This window comes from Cynara cardunculus, assembly GCF_001531365.2.
Source record: "Cynara cardunculus var. scolymus isolate 2C chromosome LG 6, CcrdV1, whole genome shotgun sequence".
Lineage (NCBI taxonomy): Eukaryota > Viridiplantae > Streptophyta > Magnoliopsida > Asterales > Asteraceae > Cynara > Cynara cardunculus.
In genome coordinates this window covers 15824341-15845696 of record NC_037533.1, presented here as the reverse complement: position 1 = coordinate 15845696, position 21356 = coordinate 15824341, and the positions used below count along the sequence as shown (strand labels likewise).

At 34.2% G+C, this 21356-nt stretch overlaps 2 protein-coding genes across 3 annotated transcripts; one reads left to right on the top strand and one right to left on the bottom strand.

The window, feature by feature from the left end:
• Window positions 1-386: 386 nt before the first annotated feature.
• On the bottom strand, window positions 387-7989 carry LOC112514628 (NAD-dependent protein deacetylase SRT1). The gene is made up of 14 exons (XM_025121204.1): window positions 7785-7989; window positions 6810-6839; window positions 6615-6707; window positions 5627-5746; window positions 5263-5363; window positions 4942-5050; window positions 4490-4569; window positions 3675-3753; window positions 3502-3555; window positions 3174-3270; window positions 2826-2908; window positions 1999-2066; window positions 1704-1809; window positions 387-828 (listed from the first exon to the last, which is right to left on the bottom strand). Exons 1-14 carry the CDS (start codon window positions 7881-7883, stop codon window positions 523-525), a joined length of 1425 nt encoding a protein of 474 aa, XP_024976972.1. The 5' UTR covers window positions 7884-7989; the 3' UTR covers window positions 387-522.
• A 3611-nt stretch (window positions 7990-11600) lies between these two features.
• Window positions 11601-17206, top strand: LOC112514582 (nudix hydrolase 2-like). Of its 2 annotated transcripts, none has more exons than XM_025121135.1 (9): window positions 11601-11748; window positions 12012-12211; window positions 13225-13290; window positions 13487-13624; window positions 15317-15379; window positions 15455-15505; window positions 15602-15636; window positions 15757-15865; window positions 16905-17206. In XM_025121135.1, exons 2-9 carry the CDS (start codon window positions 12053-12055, stop codon window positions 17091-17093), a joined length of 810 nt encoding a protein of 269 aa, XP_024976903.1. In that variant the 5' UTR covers window positions 11601-11748; window positions 12012-12052; the 3' UTR covers window positions 17094-17206. The 2 variants fall into 2 exon arrangements, with proteins under 2 accessions (XP_024976903.1, XP_024976902.1); XM_025121134.1 differs by having other exon boundaries at window positions 15302-15379.
• The last annotated feature ends 4150 nt before the right edge of the window (window positions 17207-21356 follow it).

The window sequence follows — 21356 nt, the reverse complement described above, 5'->3', positions numbered from 1 at the left end:
AACAACATTGTAGTCTGTATAATCATGACATTTTTTTCACACGTGAAACAATACCGTTTCTACACAGTACACCTTGTGCATGGTTTTGGGTTGTTTACCAAACGCTTACCCGAGTAAGCACTTACCAAGTCATATTACATTAGAATGAATATGTCAAGAACCAAAAATCTTATCCGGTAAAAGCGAAGGCAATGACTTAGAATCTTACCCGGTAAGTAAGGGCGACGACTCTTACCACGATTAGCGCTTACCAGGTAAATTGTTGTATACGATATTGTTTTGTAGACTAAAATTTTACCCGGTAAATAGACGATAGTGTTGAATTTTGCCAACCTGGACAAGCGTTCGGTAAACATTCCTTGATCTGTTTAGGGGCAAGATGGTCAAATTACACAGAAGACCCAACATAAACCTACCAAAAATTCACTCAGATGCTGCATTATATGACAATTCTACGCCAAAAAAACCAAGTAATTATATGTATTTACATCGTCGAAAATCAAACAAATAACTATTTGCTGCTCATCTATTTTTATGCCTATTTTGCCCTTTCTTGTGCTTACGACCTGCTTCGGTGTCACTTTTACCTTCTTTTCTCCGTTTCAACGAGCCATTGCTCAAAGAGCCAGCTCCTGTGGTTTTAACCATTTTGTCATCGTACCATCGGATGTTGGTCACAATGGCACGAACTATAGTCTCGCTCTTTGGAACTATCATCACTTTTCTCTCGAGAACCGAATTATGCCCGCAACATGAACCTTTTATGGCTTTCGATTTTAGCTTTCGGAAAACGTGATCTTTATCACGCTTCAAAGTGTCAGTTGATGCCTGCATACGAAGCCCACAGCACACGATTTGCCAAGATATTCGGAAGATTAGCACAACACAAGAATAAACAACGATTCCATCCCACGAAATTTGCAACATTTAACGCTTTTGAAATGTTTCTAGGCCAAAATTACCATATCACCCATCTTAAACCAAACAAACCCAATATATCACAATCGAAAATCGGCTTATAGGAGCGGTAGGATGTACACAGACCTTACCTCAACCACAAGGATTGAAAGGTTGTTTCCATGAAGATCCCCGGCTTGTGCACAACGAAACGGTGTGTGCAAGTAGACAATAAGGCATGTTTTTTAGCAGCTTAATGAGCTTAATGAGACTCGCAATTTATTGGTCACCTATACATGACTGTTTGGTAGTGGCTTAGTGATATAGAAAGTGGTTTGTTCAATAAGTTTCAAGGAGGGGAGCTTTATGCAGAAAGCCAAGTTTTTTTCGAACCTGCCCCTCCCAATTAACAAACACGCTCCTTTCATCCATGAAAGAAACTCTTCTAAACAAAAATCTTCTCAATCTGTACAGACCGATTAACCCACACAAACATCTTTATCCATACAGGATTTAATTGGAAAACCAACCAAACAGCGCTTAAAATAGTCACAGATAGGTAATATAACACGTAATTGGGAAATATAACATGTAGAATAATGATTCAATGGTGTGTGCACGATTCAATGGCGTGCAAGCAAACAATGTAACACAGGTTAATTTGGGCGACATAAGTTGTGCCTTATTTCACGTTATTTAAGGGTATTTTAGTCATTTGATCAAAATTAGAAAAGAGGATTTTAGTAATTTCATGGGATGGAGAGTAATAAATGCGGATTAGGAATGAAATGAAGAGAACTACATACGTGGAAATCGATAGGGATCTTAATTCGGCTGCATACACATCCACACCCCTCGCTGAAGTTAACTTTCAAGATAACATCAAATGGTTCAGCCGTCCAAACGGTTCTCCTGAATTTAAACAAATTTTAGACATGAACATAATGCCACAGTAGACGATTTATCTTTACGTATTATTTACAACTCGATCTTGAAACTGTTATGGCCATTTAACATTTCATTTTTGTGGGTGATTTTGATATGGTGCGAGAAGAAATGAAGGCGGGATTCATAAAACAATAAAAGAATGTTGAATAGTACCTTTTAAGCTGAAAAGGGTGCTTATCTAGAACAGCCTCTTTCATGGGCTGGTTATCTGAAAAAGAAACCTAAAATGCAATTTCATGTGCACAAATCAGAAAACTAGAAAACTGAAAAAGTCCCTCCAAATCAACCTAAAAATTCTCTCGAAATCAACAAAAAAACTAAAAAATTCCTCAAAATCAACCAAAAAAACTGAAATGTTCCCTCAAAATAAGGGAATTCAGCTAAAAACACATCAGGCGACTTTGTGGGCCTCTAATCCACCTTAAAGGTGCATCTGCTCGTCGAAAATTTTGAGTCTGCCACTGGTTTCATAGATGATACGACGTAAATATCAGTGGCGAAGTGGAAACCAAATCAAACGAGCACAGTATATCCCACGTAAGGAAACATGACCTCTACCCCCAAAGAGCAAAGCAGTTGTTTCTATGAAGACCCCGGCTTGTGAAAAGTGCCGAAGTGTCAATTCTTAAATTTTTTGAAGATGTGTTGTTTTTATATGGTCTAGAAATGCTTAAATATGCAGCTAAATACCTTAAAAAAATAAACCCTTTTTTGTATGGTCTATAAATGTTAAAATATTTAGCTACATACATTAAAACACATTCTAACAAGCTTTAGCAGGGGGCTTAATATTTAAGTCATAAAGCTTACAGTCGTGTTTGAAATCTTTACAACTTGGTAATTTGTATACGTGCAATCGGTATTTGATCTAGAGGTTCAATTGAGCATATCAAGATTGGTTTACTAGAAACAGAAAAGATAACTTAAAAGAAAGAAACTCAGCATCCGTTAAAAGAAAATAGCTTTCAAGATTGGCTCACCTCCACAGACTTGATGAATGGAAGTAGCGCCTTCTTATCATGTATACTTGCTATTCGGAGTGTCCAGTTGACATATCTCTTATCTAAAAGGAAATGGAACATTTAGATTTTCTGAACATAATTTGTCAAAAAGAACGATCATGGATATTGCAACACCCCAAAGCAACAGGCTGACCCAATAACTTCGAATCCAACTTAAAACCATAGCAAAGTTATTGGTAGCCCACAACTTGAGGCTTATAAGGAGCTCACAGATCCCATTATCTATCGATGTGGGAGGAGTTGTTACAGATAATGTGTGATGCAAATTTTTTTCTCAAGAAAGGAAAAGAAAAGAAGGGAAATAACCTAAGCTTAACGCCTGAGTTAAAACGGTCTGGAGAAGATCTATCCTGACAAATGGGCGAATCCGCATATTGAGAAGCTCCATGACTCCACCAATCACCTGCATTGATTGATATCCATGATAAAAGGGTGGATTTACATCGAATTAACCAGAAAATATTTGTGATAGTTGTACTCCTAAGTCCTATGGGATGATTTTCAGCTACAATTATCAGAAAAGCCACTAGTCCACCTTTACTATTTAGCAAATAGATTTATAATTTTTCTCAAGACACAAAGGTATAGAAGAAAGTCAATTTTCATAAGAAAGGGTTTTGTTTTCATACACCACCTTGTCTACGAATCCATGGATGACCAGATTTGCTTTCTTGTCTTTCGGAGTTTTCTGTAGAATTTGATAAAAATAAAAGAAAATGAAACGAAAAGAATAAGAAAGGCGGGTTGAGTCAATCCAGAACAGAAGATAAGTTGTGCTAATACTAACAAAGTGGAACAAAGGAATACCTGAAGATTCACAATAACAACCTTGCCACCACCACGAAGACACCTCAGAGGCAAATTGCATGCAGGAGTAATCTGCAAACTGCTTTGAGTAGAAATTACCAATATACTCATGTTCCCAAACAAGAAGCAAGAAACAGGACATCATATGCCCATATCATGACAGCGAATTTTCAATTTACATGAAATACAATTATATTTATACTTTCGAACAAGCGAGGGGTTTCTTGAAAACAGCCGCTTTATCCTCAGGAGGTAGAGGTCAAGTCTGCGTACATCTTACCCCTTCCAGACCCTGCTTTCAAGCTGGATTTTGTTATACCCTGGATGCTGCTATTAGATACATATGCTAGGGGAGAAAGGGTAGTAGTGGTAATAACTTAATAAAGATGTAACAGCAGCAGTTAGGTGTGCAGGGGCATTATAGGAAATTTTTAGTAGTCTGTTGTATAGGGGTAAATAGGGGAAATCGCTTTAAGAAGTCTGTTAAATAGAGGAGAGGTTAGGAGAAGACATCTGTTTTATCAACTCAATTGAGCGGGAAACCGTTTTTGGTAGAGTCCGAGGCCTCTCCAAAGCCTGTGGAAATTGTACATTCGGCTAATTCAAGTAATCCAACCAATTTGCATTAGTGTATAGCAGATTTATTGGGTTTTTTCCGTTTGGTTTGGTTTACATAATACTCATATTTTTACACTCCTACCCATCATACTTCAAAATGCCCAAGCAACACATACCCGTTTTAGATGTTTTAACAATGGTACAAAGATAGAGAGGTTATATATATGGTATAGTCAGGTATATAATACTACGATTACCTCGTTCCCAAACATAATACCACATCAGCCTTTTCACAGTGTGCCTCTGCTGGATTCATCTCTTCGGGGGGCAATGCATCCTACAAGAACACACAGAGCATTGTAGGATTAGATGTTTTATCTTCCATGCGCTTCCAAGTGTAGTGATAGTAAAGTTTTTGGTCTAGATGATAAATTGATGATGATTACCTATAAAATATTTCCTCGATCATTGCTCATGACAATCTCTCAGGATGATTCTAACATGGCATTCTATTTCATAATTTAATACAAAAAATTATGTTCCTCTTTTTGCATCAAATTCATCCATCTAAAGCTAGTTTTGCACCGCATATAACTTAGTACCATAAGCTTAAACGAAAACCAAAATTTTTATAGTAATCACTTCAATTTGCTAACAAGTCTAGTGTCAAGTGTAGCAAATAAGAAGATGCCATTAGTTAAGAGAATACCTCCCAATCAAGAACTGTGTCTTTAAGTTTAAGATCACAATCTGCATTGGAGCACCTTCGTGATGTCTCCTTCAGTCCGACAGATTCAACCTCAAAGTCTCGAAAGTACCTTTCCAGGTCAAAATTATAAAATTGCTTCTAAGAAACCAGTTTCGAAAGCTTGATGAAGAATGCAGAATAAGTGAAAAGACTTATGGCCGACACTCTTACGTGAGCACAAGTTATAACGGAAGCCCACAAATAAGTTGGACAAATCGAGTGAAATATTAAAAGTTAAAACCCAAAAAAACAATGTATTAGCAGAATAGGATGAAATCTTACTCAACACCACAAGAAGAGCATCTTTCCATGAAGGAATTCCCATGCAATTCTGACAACTTTTCCCTTGGAATTCCAGATCTAAGATGGAGGCCATCAATGTTCTGTAATTTAACAGCAGTGAGCATAAAGTTGGCATGCTTGATAACACATGGTTTATTAGATTGGATGATGTTATATTTCGAATAGAGTGTATGGCTTTATATTTTCAAAATTGAAACCTTTCGGCTTACAAGTACATTGAGTTATAGATAGACATATTAACAACACTTTGAGTTATAGATACTAGTCCCTTATGAAGACTTTAAGACAATAAAATGGCAATAGATTAGATTATATATAAGAAAAGGAAGCACGTGATTCTTACTTGGCTAATAACGAATTTAAGAATGTCAGCTCTCTCTAGTTCGACCAATGCCATATGGGTCATGCTTGGCATCGCCCGATGAAATGGGAGTGATGCTTCTGGCAAGGCATTGCCTCCCCGCTGCATTTCAATCAAACCAATAATTAACAGAACCATTTGAGTAACATTAATCCAACTTTCAACAAGACTGTCCATGGTAAGTTTCAGAAAGGGTGTGCGTGTTGATGAATCAGATCTCAGATCCAACCCAGTCTGTAACCAAAGAAGGCTTACAAAAGAGAAAACATAATTGCCCATTGGTTCCCACCAAACAGAGACCACATATTGGTGACATGATAGGCTTATAAGTGTGTTCCTCAAATTACATAACTAGGCACAGGATTACATAAACGATTTTGTATGAATAACGGCTCGTAACCATAAAAAAAATGGTGAGCAGAAACAAATCCATTAAAGTGCCCCAATGTGACTGCTCCACAGCTACCATTACTGACAGACATTCTTCAAACGGAAAAGCATGTTGAATTCACTTTTATTCACAGTATGCTAGATTTATTGTTATTTTCCTAAAAAGTTCTATGGTTATTTATGGGTTTGGCCCATTTAGTTGGCACTGATTATTGCTCTGAAAGTGTGAATCAATTCATCCATGTTTAAACATCAGGTAACCATATAGGACAATCATCTCTTGTTTTCTTGTATCAGGTTCTTCTTTTCCGAACCCTCACCTTTTGTTATTCCCTCTATTTCTTTGGGGAAACTTTCTATCTATTTCGCATACTTCTCACAAACCGGGATCTTCACGAAACAACCACTCTACACTTTGAGAGTAGAGGTCAGGTCTGCGTGCACGCCCCCCCCCCCCCCCCCCCCCCCCCGAGACCCTGCCTTCGGATGGGATACACCGGGTTCATTTGGTTTAGTTTTATCAGACAATATACTATTGTCTCTCACAGAACATGAAGGGAGAAGGTTTGAAAATATATACCTGAAGTGTCCAAATTCCTGTGGGGCCACGAAAATCAGGTATACCACAAGAAGTTGATATCCCAGCTCCAGTAAACACGACTAAATGGTTACTCTGCAAGTAAGATGAAAATGGTGTAAAACTTAAGTTGAGACTTGAGAGAGACTGAGTGAAGGCTTATACACCATAAATGAAACATATATCATCAAAGCAAACCTTCCGAATCATCATGGTAAGCCGTTCAATCTGCCAATGCAATGAAGCAAATACACGAGTGTTAATAGCAAGCATATCCAAACAACCCGACATTATCACTTCAAAAACCGCCCACATCACAGCACAATCAATTATGTGTACATAACAAGTTCATATCACTGCCCCAATTCCATCTTTTATATGAGGCCTAATAGCATAGAATGCTTCATAGACAAATGGGATTTTCTATTTCTTTTTTATTGTTCCCCCAAAGTAAAGTTTACATGCCTTTTCAGTATACTATATCCTACAAGAGAAGTTCTTAGCCAATGCTTTCATTTTGTGATTCATAATGACCACTTTACTTGTAAAAATTAAAATTTCAAGTGCCATCAATCCCCATGAGAACCACAATGGTTGTGGATGTGGTGGAATATCCCATCTGCCCAGGGTCCACGACAACTATGGCCACTGAGTTTATCAGGGCTAATCTCTTATGGTCAAAAATTGTTGAGATTAGTCCGGGCATAGCCTAAGACACCCTTCCAAAAAAATTCCCTATGAAATCAACTTTCAGACCCTAAATTTAGGCGCATTTAGCTAAAAACTGTAAAATAGAACTGATGAATAATCAATGGGCCTATTGGCTGCATACGAAACCATGATCCCTAAAAAATTCCCTCATCCCAATCAAAGTCGATCATGGAAACATCAATGCACAATTGATTATAGATAAATTTTAGTAACCCTAATTCAAGACTCTACAAGCAACACAAAAATGAATTCAACCATCAATGCACGCCAAAACTTTGATCTTCTTCAACAATTAACCTCAAACTAAACTTCAATCACAAAAACCTAAGCAAGAAAGCAACTCTCATAAGCACATCAATCGATTAAGATCATCATAGTTGCAAACTAAGATTAGCAACAACAACGAAAATACATTACAAAGCATGTAATCATAGACTTATGGAAATGGATGAAGAATCAAACCTTTTCCTGTAATACATGAGGCGGGTCAAAAATTTCTGTCATTCCGACATTGCCAACATCCTCTATGTAAGAGAGCTTTTCTGCATAGCCTAGAGACATGATGGCTTTTCTGGTTTGAATGAGATCGATCCTGAAAAGGAGCGGATCAATGGAGTAAAAAGAAGATGAACAGGTTGCTCCTGTACTTCACTTTGTCATGGGCTCTCTACAGGAGAACCCCAAAGGTTAAAATAACAGGGAACATGGGTTCTCTATGTTCTTAGCTTTCATATATATATAAGTTTACCCTTTTAAAAAAGTTCACTTTTTTTGCTAAAAGATCAATGAAACAGTTAATTCAGCTAAATAACTAAAAGATTCTTTTGTCCCAAGAAAATTCTATCCAAAATGGAAATCAAGATTCACCTTGTATATATATATATATAATGTGGGATCTAGGGATGATGATTTGTCCGACCTGGTGGAGAATCTGGCTCATCGGATCTAAACGGGGATGGAGATTCCTTGTTAAAACGGGTCCTGGGAATGGGGTCGGGATCCCAGGTAGACAAACCGGGGTTGGGGCCGGGGCCAGTACCGGGTAGCATATTCCCCGACCAATCTCGTACCCGGTATATAATTTTACATAATATATGTGTGTGTATATTATTTATTTTCTAAAAATTAGGTCTTGACTGGATACGAGTATCGGGGTTTGACTAGAAAATAAACCGGGGGCCGTTCATAGAAACCGGGGCCGAGGATTAGAAAACTCGCCCCATTCCTGCCCCATTGTCATGCCTATGGGGATCCCTTAGTTGGATGTATGACTGCTTATCATTTGTTTTAAACAGTACATTGGTTGTTTTTGTAAAACCTTTCGATTGTGTAAAAGTAAGCAAAAACATAGAAGGAACAGTATTTAACCCTCTCTCTATCGTAGGACTCCGATGACCTAAATTGCTAGCCGTCAACACTTTCGCGCCCTCAACCTCTCAAACTCGCTTCTATCATGCTCGGGCTAGCTACATACCCTTTTTGTATTAAGAAGACATTATCGAACAATAATAAACACACGTATCTTGATTCATAAAATGACACCGACGAAGGAACGAGAGATCGTGTAAGAAATTGCAACATTTACATACATTTTAGACAACTTCCGAATCATTTGACCCTTTTGATATGTTTTTCTTTTAGTTCTTTTTATCTTGTTTGATGAGTAAAAAGGCAACTAAAACTGAACTATTTTTAAAAATGTAAGTGACATTGTCTAGTTAAAGTCATGTTTGGTAGTAAATTTATACTATATTATAAAACATTTGACAAAAACTTTTAAAAATTATTTTATGTGCATGAAGTACTGTTTATTGATGTATATTACTTAAGATTTAATATTGCAAGTAAATTGTGCGTAAGTACGACTTATTAAAGCTCAATTTTTGAATTTGTAAAACTAATTGCAGATAAAAATAATCAAATATATGATAAACATCTCATTTTAAATATTAAAAATCTAAAATATAATTAAGATAATTATTAAATTCTAACATAATAATTATTTTTATAAAAATTATATTGTTAAGCTAAAAATAAACTATTTCGCTATTAAACTTAAATTAAATTATAATAAAAATTGAATTAAAGAAATTGTGCAAAAAACCGAGGACTTTTAAATTTGTTAATTTGATATTAATATCGATGTATTGTTTCAAATTTTTATGATATCTTCAAATTTATTTTTATTCAAAAGTAAAAACATTATCTTTCTTAAAACCACATAAACCGTATTATATCAACATAGACAAAAAAATAAAATAAAACATTAAAATGAAGATGTATCTCGCTGCATTGCACAAGTACCCTTCTAGTGTATATAAAATCAGCTTCGGAAAAACATTTTATATGAATATCAAGAATTAACCATGATAAATATGTAATACATAAAAACATGCTCAATTACAATTTTATATAAGAAGTCACATACAAAATTTGTATGCTCGATTGTTGGAAAATGACAATTTACAAAAAATTGATGCAGAAAAAAATTCAATTATTTTATTTTATACACTCAGTTGAAGATGTATTATCTGTCATCATCTATATTATCTATACTATATTATAAAGTACTTGGCAAAAAAAAAACTCTTAAAAATCATATTTTACATATGAAGTACTACTTATTGATGTATATTACTTAAAACTCAATATTACAAGTAAATACGTTTACATGTATGTATGTACATTCAATTCTCTTAAGTTCATTTTCATACCTTCAGTCACTAGTATATTTACATGAAATATAGTTCATAATAAATTCTAATATTTTATAAGTGTTAAGCTCTACTAATATCGCAAAATAAATACATATAGTTAATAAAAAAACAGTAGACTATAATTACACTGAAGATCCATGTTGTTTGCTCATAACAAATTGATGGCCGCATCTAGTCGTCATTGATACCAAACCCAGATGTGTGAAGATAGTAGGCGTGCAACGCCAGCGCCAAAGAAGGAGGCAGAGGTGACGTTGGACAGCGGCAAACGAAGATGGGTGCAAACGGATCGGGATTTAGTGGGCTTTCACCAACGGAATAAGAGTGGGGGACTTTGTTTGAGATCTAATATTAGTTTATTTTATTATATATAATATTTAATGTTAAGTTACTTTTTAAAAAAGAAAAAAAGAGTTAAAATGACTAAATTGCCCTCATGTAAAAGTTATATTGTCTCAACCTTAACAGACTATTTAACTGTATTAATTCGAGAGACTGTGGGTGATATAAAAATGAAAAAATTACGGACCACAAATGTAAATGGTACGTTTAGACGATCATATCCAAATTTTTAAGCGAACCGTAAGGACATTCAGTCTAATTTACCCTAAACAATAAAAAAAATTCACTCTCTCACAACCATGTTAGGGACCGTTTACCAAACGCTTATTTGGATAAATGTTTATCGGCAAAATTCAACATTATGACTTACTTACCCTGTAAGATTTTAATCCACAAAAATAGTATCGAATGCAATAATTTACCCAGTAAACACTAACCATGGTAAGAGTTATCGGTTTCACTTACCGGATAAGACTTTCGGAATTTGTCTTTGTTTTTACCGGGTAAGATTCTTGATACTTATCATATTCATTCTATAGGATAATGTTACTTGATAAACATTTACCTGGATAAGCGTTTGGCAGACAGCCCATTAATTTATAAATAAATATTATTTATAAAAAAGATTACATTATTTTAAAAAATTAACAAGAGGAAAAAAGATTAAAAAAAAAAAATAGCTGCTCTGGGGATCTTCTAGATAAATACGTTATCACGCATGCATTAACAGTACAAATGTAATGCAATGCGGTTGGTCGGGTGTCACGTGAGCAAACGACGTTAAACTTGGACCGTAGATTTAGGGGGTGTTTGGGTAAGCTTTTCAAAATGACTTATTAACTTATTTCAGTTCGGTACCGGAGATAAGTCATTTTGGAGTGTTTGGGTAAAAAAAAAAAAAGTGCTTATTCCGGTACCAAACCGGTAATAAGTCATTTTTGATAAGTCAATCCCTCCTGACTTATCAAAATCAACTTATTGCTTTTTGGTAATTTTACATCTATAAGCCAAATTTGCCAAACACTAAAAACCAACTTATCAACTTATTGCTTTTTGGTACCATTATAAGCTAATCCAAACACTTTTTACAAAACTCCAGTTTGATACCACATAAGTTAACAAGCACTTTTACAAAAAAGCATAAGTTGTTTTAAATAAGCAATCCCAAACACCCCCTTAGTCGGGCGGATCTGGTTTACAAATTGGGTGGCGGTGATCCAGTGGACCAGGCGCAGGATAGAGTTTTTGGTCGCAGTAACGGTTATCGAGTTTGGTGAATAGCTACTGATGTCAGCTTCGTAACCCTAACTCTCCACTGTTCCATCGCGATTTAGAAGGCTTCTCTCCTTCTTGTTATCATCGTACAGGTAGATATTCGTTGCATCTGTTCCAGTTTTTCAAGGTATCTGATTACGACTTTTGATTGAATAGTTGGTCTAGTACTTTAGTTCATACCTCTTTCGATGCCCTATCGTTATATATCGAGTTGTTTTGTTGTTCGTTTGCTCTTGATATTGAAACATTACAATTTTAAGTTGAGATGGAGAGTGGAAGAAGCATTACATCGAGTTATTTGTCCTTGTATATGCTAAGATTTGGTAGATTATATGGCCACCGTGTTGTTCACTAGCTCTTGGATTGAACCGGCAATTTTGCATCAATTGTGGTATCATGGAGCAAGTGACAATCGGAAATTGCGATGAAAGGGTCCAACTACTTCCTGCAATCTGTGATGAATATGGAGGTGTGGTGGTAGAGCTGAAGGAGCATATGGAATCTGATGTCTTTCTCACACTCCTTAAAACTTCAATGTCACAGTGGACATTGCAGGTTCTAATCCATTCCCTGTTTTATGTGGAATGTTTTTATCTTTTCCTTGTCGTATACATGTTATTTTGCTTATTGAACTCCTAGTGAATAGAAACTTTGCTGGGTTCTTATTTTTTTCAACCTGATTCAGATTGAGCTGCATAAACTTCTTAGGGGACTCTTCATGTGTTTAAAACGGACATAACAAAATGCAACTCCAAAGGATACGAAACTCTGTTAGTAGAAATGAATGCAGTCAGTATGAACTTAGTGATCCGCATATTTCTGAATAGTAAATCGACAAGTGTTTTGAGTTATTGAACAAGAATGCTTAGGTCCATATTTGTGTTTTGGAGGCTACAACTAGCAAAACTACTAATGTATGTCCACAGCTGGGGACGGTTCCTAGCAATTTATTGTTAAGTCATTGCTTCAGATGATACTGATATACACTGAAAGAAATAGGATGGAATTGCAAATGAAATCAAATGATTAATGGGAAATCAAATGGTTACAGTTTGGTTTCTGGCTTTCGAGAGGACAATACTCTCCCAAGGCGCTCTCCTATACTGAAAACACAAAACAGAATGAATCCCCCTCACTTCCACACCCCTTGTTTATACTTAATACCACAGACTTATTACCCATAACCCATGCATTGCCCACTTGTACCAAAGCACAAATTACTTGTACTTTTCTACCACAGCCTATCAATCCAGACCTTTTGACCAAATTACCATTATTGACTATTTAACTTGGGGTATAGCAGATACTATTTCTTTTCATAACACTTTGTTAGGTGTTTTTACTAGCCGCCTATGTCATGCCATATTACAAGGAATGGACCTCGCTACACCAAAACTATAAATCTGTTGCTAATATACAAGTCTCCATAACAATTACTTAATTTTTTATATGTTTATGCTTAATGGTGTTAGCCACTTAAATGTTTCATATATGATACATGAAAGTTCCTTTTATAGTATGCTATTGAGTTTCTTTGTATCATACTAATTTTGGAATGGTTTTGACAGGGCAAGAAGGGTGTTTGGATCAAACTGCCAATCCATCTTGCAAATCTTGTCGAAACTACAGTGAAGGTAACTCATACTTGTACTACTATAAATATGTTTGGCTGGGGATTCTTGCAAATTTTGGATAATGTTATGTGCAGAAACTGATAATGTACTATGTTAGGCTATAGATGATCTTAGTGTGGTGATTAAATTGTTATATCTAGCATTTTCATGATGTTAAATTATTTTCACTTCCTGAATTACTTTGTGTTATCGGCAGGAGGGTTTTTGGTATCACCATGCTGAACCTGATTACCTAATGCTCGTTAATTGGATTCCTAAAACAACAAGTACACTCCCTTTAAATGCTTCTCACAGAGTAGGTGTTGGTGCTATTGTCTTGAATGATAAACAAGAGGTATATTTCAGCGTCCATTTTTCCAGCAAACTATCATGGTGTTTTGTCCATTAATTTATTTTATGGTCTAGTTCCCCATATCTCTATTGTTGGTTTTATACTTTTGTTCGCTTTGCTATGTTGCTTTATATTGATCATTAGACCTGAAACTATAGGTATATTATTGTTTAATGCTACATGATCTGTCATCTCCTGACATGCATAGTTTAGTGAAGCTATCCATCAATGGTTCTTTAATTTGCCAAATTTTACTAACTTCGGAACATGTAAACGGTGTTATGATTTTCTGAAACTGAACAAAACAGTAGTTTGAGCTAGCAAAGCATTCGAATTTAACCAGTAGGGAGCAGTGATGTTCTCAAAACAGACAAAATATTCAGTCACATTGATATGAGATACCAACATATATAGTTACATGGGCGGACCCACTTTAATAGATACGGTGGCACGGGCTACCGCTTCATTTCTCCGTTGTAGTGTAAAAAAATTATAGGGTCATGAAATGTGCTATCGTATCATTTTGTTTTGTGCAACTGTATTATATTTTGAAACTACAATGGTTACATAAGTTTCCATTAATAGAATTGGTTTGCATGACTTTTCTTCCACCCCAGAGCCAGGTTCGAATCCCGTTTGTGTGTAAAAGACATGAACACATGACCTCACATATGAAAAACAAAGAACTAACCAATACATCATTTTTTTTAAATATCCATATCTTTGTTTCTTATAATCAAATGGTGCCACTACTTGAAAAAAAATTAGGCCCATCTCTGTCTAGTCATATTACTATGATGCAAGTAATGGAGAAGAAAAGTAGTGTCACCAACTTATCCAGATGTCATTGAATAGAGTGGAAGTTTTCTAAGAACTATTTTAGTACTTTACCTATTTGCCCTGCCTGGTATCACCGACGGTAAAGGGAGGAAGTTCAAGGAAGGGGATATATCATAAAAAAAATAGGAAAGCATTATTATAACTTATAAGATAAATAATAATGTAATTATTCTTGGGCATAAGTTTTTTTTTTCCTTTCTTTTTGTAGATTAGGAGTACTGAAGTTGCATATGATCATCATATGGAAACTTATCAAACGGTCATTTTTCATTCAACTCCAGTTCTAGTGAGATGATTTTATTCATCCAAAACTTGTTAATTTAGTTTTGTTGAACAAGGCTAGTTCTTTGCCTAATACCTGAATAGTAATTCGTATTTAGACTACTGTTACAAGAAGTTGAGAGGAGGCAGAGCCTCAAAACAAGTAGGTCGGTTATGAAGTCATGAATAAACCAAAAGAAATCCACTGAACTCTCTTGTAATACTAGTAATGCATATCTTTCCAAACACTATCTCCACAATAGGTAAATGGTTCGAGTTTTTAACGAGCTCCTCGAGCTCGATTTTAATAATTCTCGAGCTCGAGTCGACCTCGAACACAAAATAAAACTCGTTTGACTTAACGAGCCGAGCTTTATAACACTAATGTTCGACTCCGGCTCGTTCGAAAACTCAATTCAATTTTTCGAGCCGAGCCGAACCATTCGAGCATACCCTTTTTATAACTAGCATGCAACTCTAGAATCCTCATGCATCCCAAAATGTGTATTTAGATGTTTATTTCAGGTGACTAGATGGTTTTCTGTTCTGAGACCACATTTGCCCTTTTTTTGTTTATAGATGCTTGTTGTCCAGGAGAAGAGTGGGATATTACGAGGAACTGGTATCTGGAAGATTCCTACCGGAATTGTTGAAGTGGTATGGCTTTTGGAGGTTGTTCATTACTTTGCCAACATACCTTTTTCCAAGACACTTATAGAGTTCAATCTACAGGGTGAGGATATCTCTGCAGGGGTGATCAGAGAAGTCGTAGAAGAGACGGGAGTAAGTGTTAAGCCCATGTCTGCATATTGATATCATGCCAAATATCTGTGACATTTCAACTGTTACATAATGTTCTGATGATTTAACCTGTTTCAGATCGATACAGAATTCGTCGAAGTACTAGCATTCAGGTATACATAATCACTTTTTGAGCCTCATCTCCTGAATGAAATTACTGAATCTATTTTAAAGGCTGTAGCTGTTGTTATATATGCTATATTTTTATACATACAAGTTGATCCAAATGACAGGCAATCGCACAAGGCATTCTTTGGGAAATCAGATTTATTCTTTGTGTGCATGATGCGCCCACTATCGTTTGACATCCAGATTCAAGAACTAGAAATTGAGGCAGCCCAGGTACTGGCTTGTGTTAATTGTACACAGTAGTTTAACTCTTTTCCTGAGATCATTAACAGATGCAGTGTCGTAAAGAAAAGAATACAAATGAATGAAATTTTCCCAACTCTTGTTTATATATCAGATCTGTCGTTCCTCTCGTTCGTTTGGCCAATAGCACGCAAAAGGAGGGAGTATGGAAATAGTTCAACCTTAGGCCTAAACACTCTGTGAAGCTCGGATGAACATAGGGTGTGTTTGGTACACGGGATATGACGGAACAAAAACTTGTCCCATGTTTGGTGCTACATTTTGACTGGGACAAAAATGCATCTTTTTAGACCCACCAAAATAGGTGGAACAAAAATCAGGGAGATCGAGACAAGATTGGTAAATTACTAAACTACCCATGTCAAATTAGAACTATAAAACCTTGTATAATTCTTTCACCTGCCTACCTTACACTCATCCATCCAATCCTGTCTCGTTTGGTCCTACCAAACGCACCCTATAGGGCTGTGAGTTATCTTCTTTCCAATCTATCAACCTTGCTTCCTCCTTTTCATTCTTGTGCAATTCATGTTACAAGAAATGCCATAGTTAGGAACATGATAGTTGCTTCTAAGGTAAAAGGTGAAACAAAAAGGGATAGCTTCAATCAAACATCAAACTATCAAGGCACTTAAAAGGTCCCTTTACCAAACCCTTAGCGACTACCAGCAGAATTCACACATTTACTTACCTTATCGGGTAACATTCTCGGTCATCAAAATAGATTGTTGGTAAGCATTTTTTACCCGGCAAGCTCTTACCAGGTAAGACTCTTCTCCCTCACTTATCGGGTACGATTCTTGGTCCTTGCCATGCTCACTGGGTAAGGTAAGTGCCACTCGGTAAGCGCTTACCTGTACACGCTTACCTAAGCGTTTGATAAACGGCGTCAGTTCAGCGTTATGACTTGTTTATCTGTTTCTTATATGTGGACCTTATCGGTCAAGCGTTTGGGTAAACGACCCTTTACTAGTATATGATGCTGATGTGATAAGATATTCTTGTGCAGTGGATGCCATTGGAGGAAGTTGCAGCTCAACCTTTTGCTCAAAAAACAGACAGTCTAATGAATCGCATTATGAAGTTATGCAAAGCAAAGGTGGAGAAAGATTACTCTGGATTTACTCCACACCCAGTAACATCATATTTCAGTGAGTCACCGAGTTACATTTATTTCAACAACACAGATTTTAATTAAAATATAAAAAAATATACAATAAATACAATTTACAATTTCAAAGATCAAGTGTTGGCCATTTCATTCTTTTGTAAGACTACATTATATTTGTAATAAATCCCATATAAAGATAAGATATAGAGTGTAGAATGTACACCGTTTTAGGGGTTGTTTATCAAACGCTTATCTGGGTAAGAGGCCGTTTACTAAACACGTACTTGGTAAGTACTTATCGGATAAATTTTCTCATCGGATGAACATGAGGACCAAGAATCTTACCGGGTAAGAGTGACGAGAAGGATGAAGAGTCTTACCCGGTAAGTGAGGTAGGCGATTCTTACCCAGATAAGCGCTTAACGAGTAAATTGTTGCATTCTATATGTTTTGATGTACTAAAATCTTACGCATCAAAATAAATGATAGTGTTGATTTTTATCGATAAACGCTTACTGGATAAACATTTGGGTAAACGGTCCCTTAAACTAACCAATAAAAAAATTCCAATTTTTTTTTCCTTTTCTTATAATTAACTAGCAACGTACCCAATATGATGTGGTGCAAATAATTTTGATTATGAAGCTGACAACCTGAAACGACAATATTGTTTCAAATTTTGTTTTATTCTCTGTTTCTTTTGATGCTAATTTTATATTTTGTTGTGATTTTAAATCATAAATCAGATGATTTATAATTCGAAATTAAAATGTTCCATTTTGGTCAAAGATTTTGAAATAATGTTTTTAATCCAAAGTATTTGTTGTTCTTGCATTTTAAAGATCAACTTATGCATTAATTGGTGGTCTATAGTTTTTATGACCTGTAACTGAAAAAAGAAATGTAAATTTTATTGTTTTAATAAAAAACATGGTAAGAATGCTAAAAGACTATTTCCGTTTTGATAAAAAAATGATTTGAGTACCAAAATATTTCAAAAAGATAGACTGATAGTAAAGTGAAGCAGATTAATTGGACTCTCATGTTCCATATGGTGCGTTTGGTACACTAGACAATACAAGACAGAACAAGACAGAGATCTTTGTTCCATGTTTGGCATTATTTTTATGTGGAACAGACAAGAACAAAGTGAAATAAAGTGGAACATGCATGTTCCACCCCTACCCCATGGAACAGAGTGAAACAAACTTATATTTTGTCGATATAATCTCAAAATAAAACTTAATTCTCTTATAAAACATCAAATAGTTTTTTTTTTTTTACATTTTATTCATTCTTTAAATTTTATTTATTGTATTTTATGTTTATAAACTTTCATTTTACTATTCTCAAAATATTATTTTTACACGGCTTCTATATTTTTATTAATTTATGTAATTTATTACTAGTTGTGTACCCCGCGCAATGCGGCGGGATCCATGAAGTTTAACAATTTTGAAGTTTCATTGGTTTTATAAGATAAAATTTAACGATGATATAGGTTACATTTGGTCTTTACATATTAATACAATTTGAATAAATAAGAGTTATGGTTCCAATTACAGATTATCGATGAAAAAAATTGTATGATAGTTTAAAATCCAATATATTTAAACGACTCCACAAATATGTTCGATTTACACCAAGAGCAAAGAACCAAGAAACTTGAGTTTTAAGATAAACATTCAAAACCAATAAAGAAAACTACAAATTTAACATATCATAAGCCATGAAAAGACCAAAAAAGATGAGTTTTAGAATGAAATTTCAATTGTTTACTCTCTTTCTTGTCCAAAAACTCAGATTAAGGTTGAATTAATACATATGTATATATATATATATATATATATTTCAAAAAAACCCAAGAACATATTATATAGTGCAATTTGGACAGCCTAATCCCAAAATATACAATATATATATATATATATATAAATAACTATAAAAGTATAAATCGTAAATATTAAAAATATTTTTTCACAGTATATATAATAATATAATTAAGTCAAAAACTATTCAATATTGGACTCATTTCGAAGTATTAAAGAGACGATTATAATGGTGTAACTTGTTAAAATAAAAATGTATTTTTTTAAACATGTTTTAATTGATATACGATTATGTATATTAATTCGATAAATGTTTAAAATGAAACATTTAAAAGTAAAGGATGTAAATTAAATTAATTAACTAATTATAGGGGTATAAAGTATAAATTTAAAATTATAATTTTAAAAAAATCGGTTGTGAGATGGTGAGTGTATATGAGGGGGTGAGTGCATGTGAGAGGAGGGGATGAAAAAGTGTATAAAGGGTATATTGGTTATTTARTATTTTAAGACTTTAAGACTTTTGCTAAATTTATTTTATAAAATAGTATAAATATATATATATAGATATATCATTAATAAAAAATAATGTAGAAAAGAGTAGTTGGAAACTACATAAACTTTTTATTTGGTGTCATTTTAATTGTTTTGATGAAAACTTTCTAATGATATATTCTGATATAAAAAATATTTATTATAATTTAATAAATTACATAAAATAATTAAAATGAACAACTCATTAAGGCTAAATTGACCATTTTACTTGTTCTATTCTGTTCAGTTATATCTTACCAAATGTTGAACAATTGTTCTGTCCTATCATGTCTTGTCTAGACACCAAACACACCCTATAGGAACTATTTATGAACATCAAGTCGATTTATTCTAATTGAAAAGCAATATGAAACATTAATCTCGAAAAATGTGGCCTTGTATTAAAAAGATTATTTATCACATAAACTGATTGATGTTTCACATTCCTCAATAAAAAAAACCCTTTAATAATAAAAATCTAAAAATGAAAGTAAATAGAAATCAATGATCTAAAAAGCTTAACACAACAGCCGTCATGGCACGCCGTGACTCAAGGTTCATGTATGACACGATAACGTTAAAGCTTATGGCATGCATGGGTCAATACACAATTTTGTAATGTGGTATTTGATTTTTCTTACGTATTTAGTGTCTTTTAGTGAAGTAATGGATAAAAATATAAAGATATACCATGATTTTTTGGACATCGCAAGATTCTTATATATGATAGAGACCTGCAAACGGCCTAAAAAGTATGCTGCTAATAGTTATACGATGAGTAATTAATCAGAAAAACTCGAGCAAACATCAACTAAATCAGTTTAGACATTGTTTGGAAAAAAAATTAAGTAGTTTATTTGTTGGGCACATCTTTTGATGAACATAAACTAGCTTATTGAACCACAAGAGTGGTGCCTGATTGGTTTAAGCTTGACTCTAAAGATCAAAAGTACCAGGATATCCCAAGTTCAAATACAAGCAGGAATAAAAATCTCCTTATGATCACGGAGGTTCAAATGCGATGACTTCGCTCTATTTACAAAACAGGTGGTCGCCTTAGCATTAATCCAACGATCACAATCAATTACATGCCACTTCTGATCAGCTTCCTCCTTTTTTTTCCCACAACATATTCTTGTTTAATAAATTATTTTTCAAAATTTATTTAAAATGTTTTAGTAATCGGTTCACACAACTGTTTATGTACCAGTAGAAAATTCAGCAGCTACTACGAGCTTACGACCCCTGTTTCTACAGGCGGAACTTCAAGTTGAGGAGTTATTTTAATTAGAATAAGAATACAACTTTAAAAAAATACTTAAAATATAAAATTATAACATGGGTTTAGAAAAAAAAAAAAATTAATAAATATCTAAAAAGAACTTGAATCTATACTATATTATAAAGCATTTGATAAAAACTTTTAAAAATCATTTTTTATGCATAAAATATCGTATATTAATACATATTACTTAAAATTCAAGATTCATAAATATTTAAAAAAAAAAAAAGTTGAATATATAGAAATAAAGAAGTGGTCCTTCATGCAAAATATGATATACTAAAATGGGGTTGTTGGCGTAAATAGTGTATCCAAACCCACCGTCAAGTGGATCCCACTAACTTGGTGGTATTGATTTTTGAATATGGGGTTCTTATCCGATTTTAGCCATACACTTGAAATAATTGTATTCTTATCTATATCTATACTATTTTATAAAATATTTGGCTAAAACTCTTAAAAACTCTTAAACCCGTTTATCCCTAAACGATTTCATCCCTATCCGATTTCATTCATATATGAATTCGTGTAACTAACTGTAGATAAACACAATTAAATACGGGATAAACATCATATTTTAAATATAAAAAATCTAAAATATAATTAGTATAATCATTAAATTCTAACAGAATACTTAATTATTATTTTTATAAAATTTATAATATTAAACCAAAAATAAATTGTTTTATTATTAAACTTAAATTA

What these genes read in the sequence shown, in the direction of transcription:
- LOC112514628 (XM_025121204.1), bottom strand. Translation starts at nt 7,883, where the DNA reads ATGTCTCTAGGCTATGCAGAAAAGCTCTCTTACATAGAGGATGTTGGC. An exon ending in TTGTTATTGTGAATCTTCAG is followed by an intron (nt 3,556 to 3,674) that starts GTATTCCTTTGT and finishes CAAATTCTACAG; the next exon opens with AAAACTCCGAAAGACAAGAA. An exon ending in CACCCTTTTCAGCTTAAAAG is followed by an intron (nt 1,810 to 1,998) that starts GTACTATTCAAC and finishes GTTTAAATTCAG; the next exon opens with GAGAACCGTTTGGACGGCTG.
- LOC112514582 (XM_025121134.1), top strand. Translation starts at nt 12,053, where the DNA reads ATGGAGCAAGTGACAATCGGAAATTGCGATGAAAGGGTCCAACTACTT. An exon ending in TGTCACAGTGGACATTGCAG is followed by an intron (nt 12,212 to 13,224) that starts GTTCTAATCCAT and finishes TGGTTTTGACAG; the next exon opens with GGCAAGAAGGGTGTTTGGAT. An exon ending in TAGAAATTGAGGCAGCCCAG is followed by an intron (nt 15,866 to 16,904) that starts GTACTGGCTTGT and finishes ATTCTTGTGCAG; the next exon opens with TGGATGCCATTGGAGGAAGT.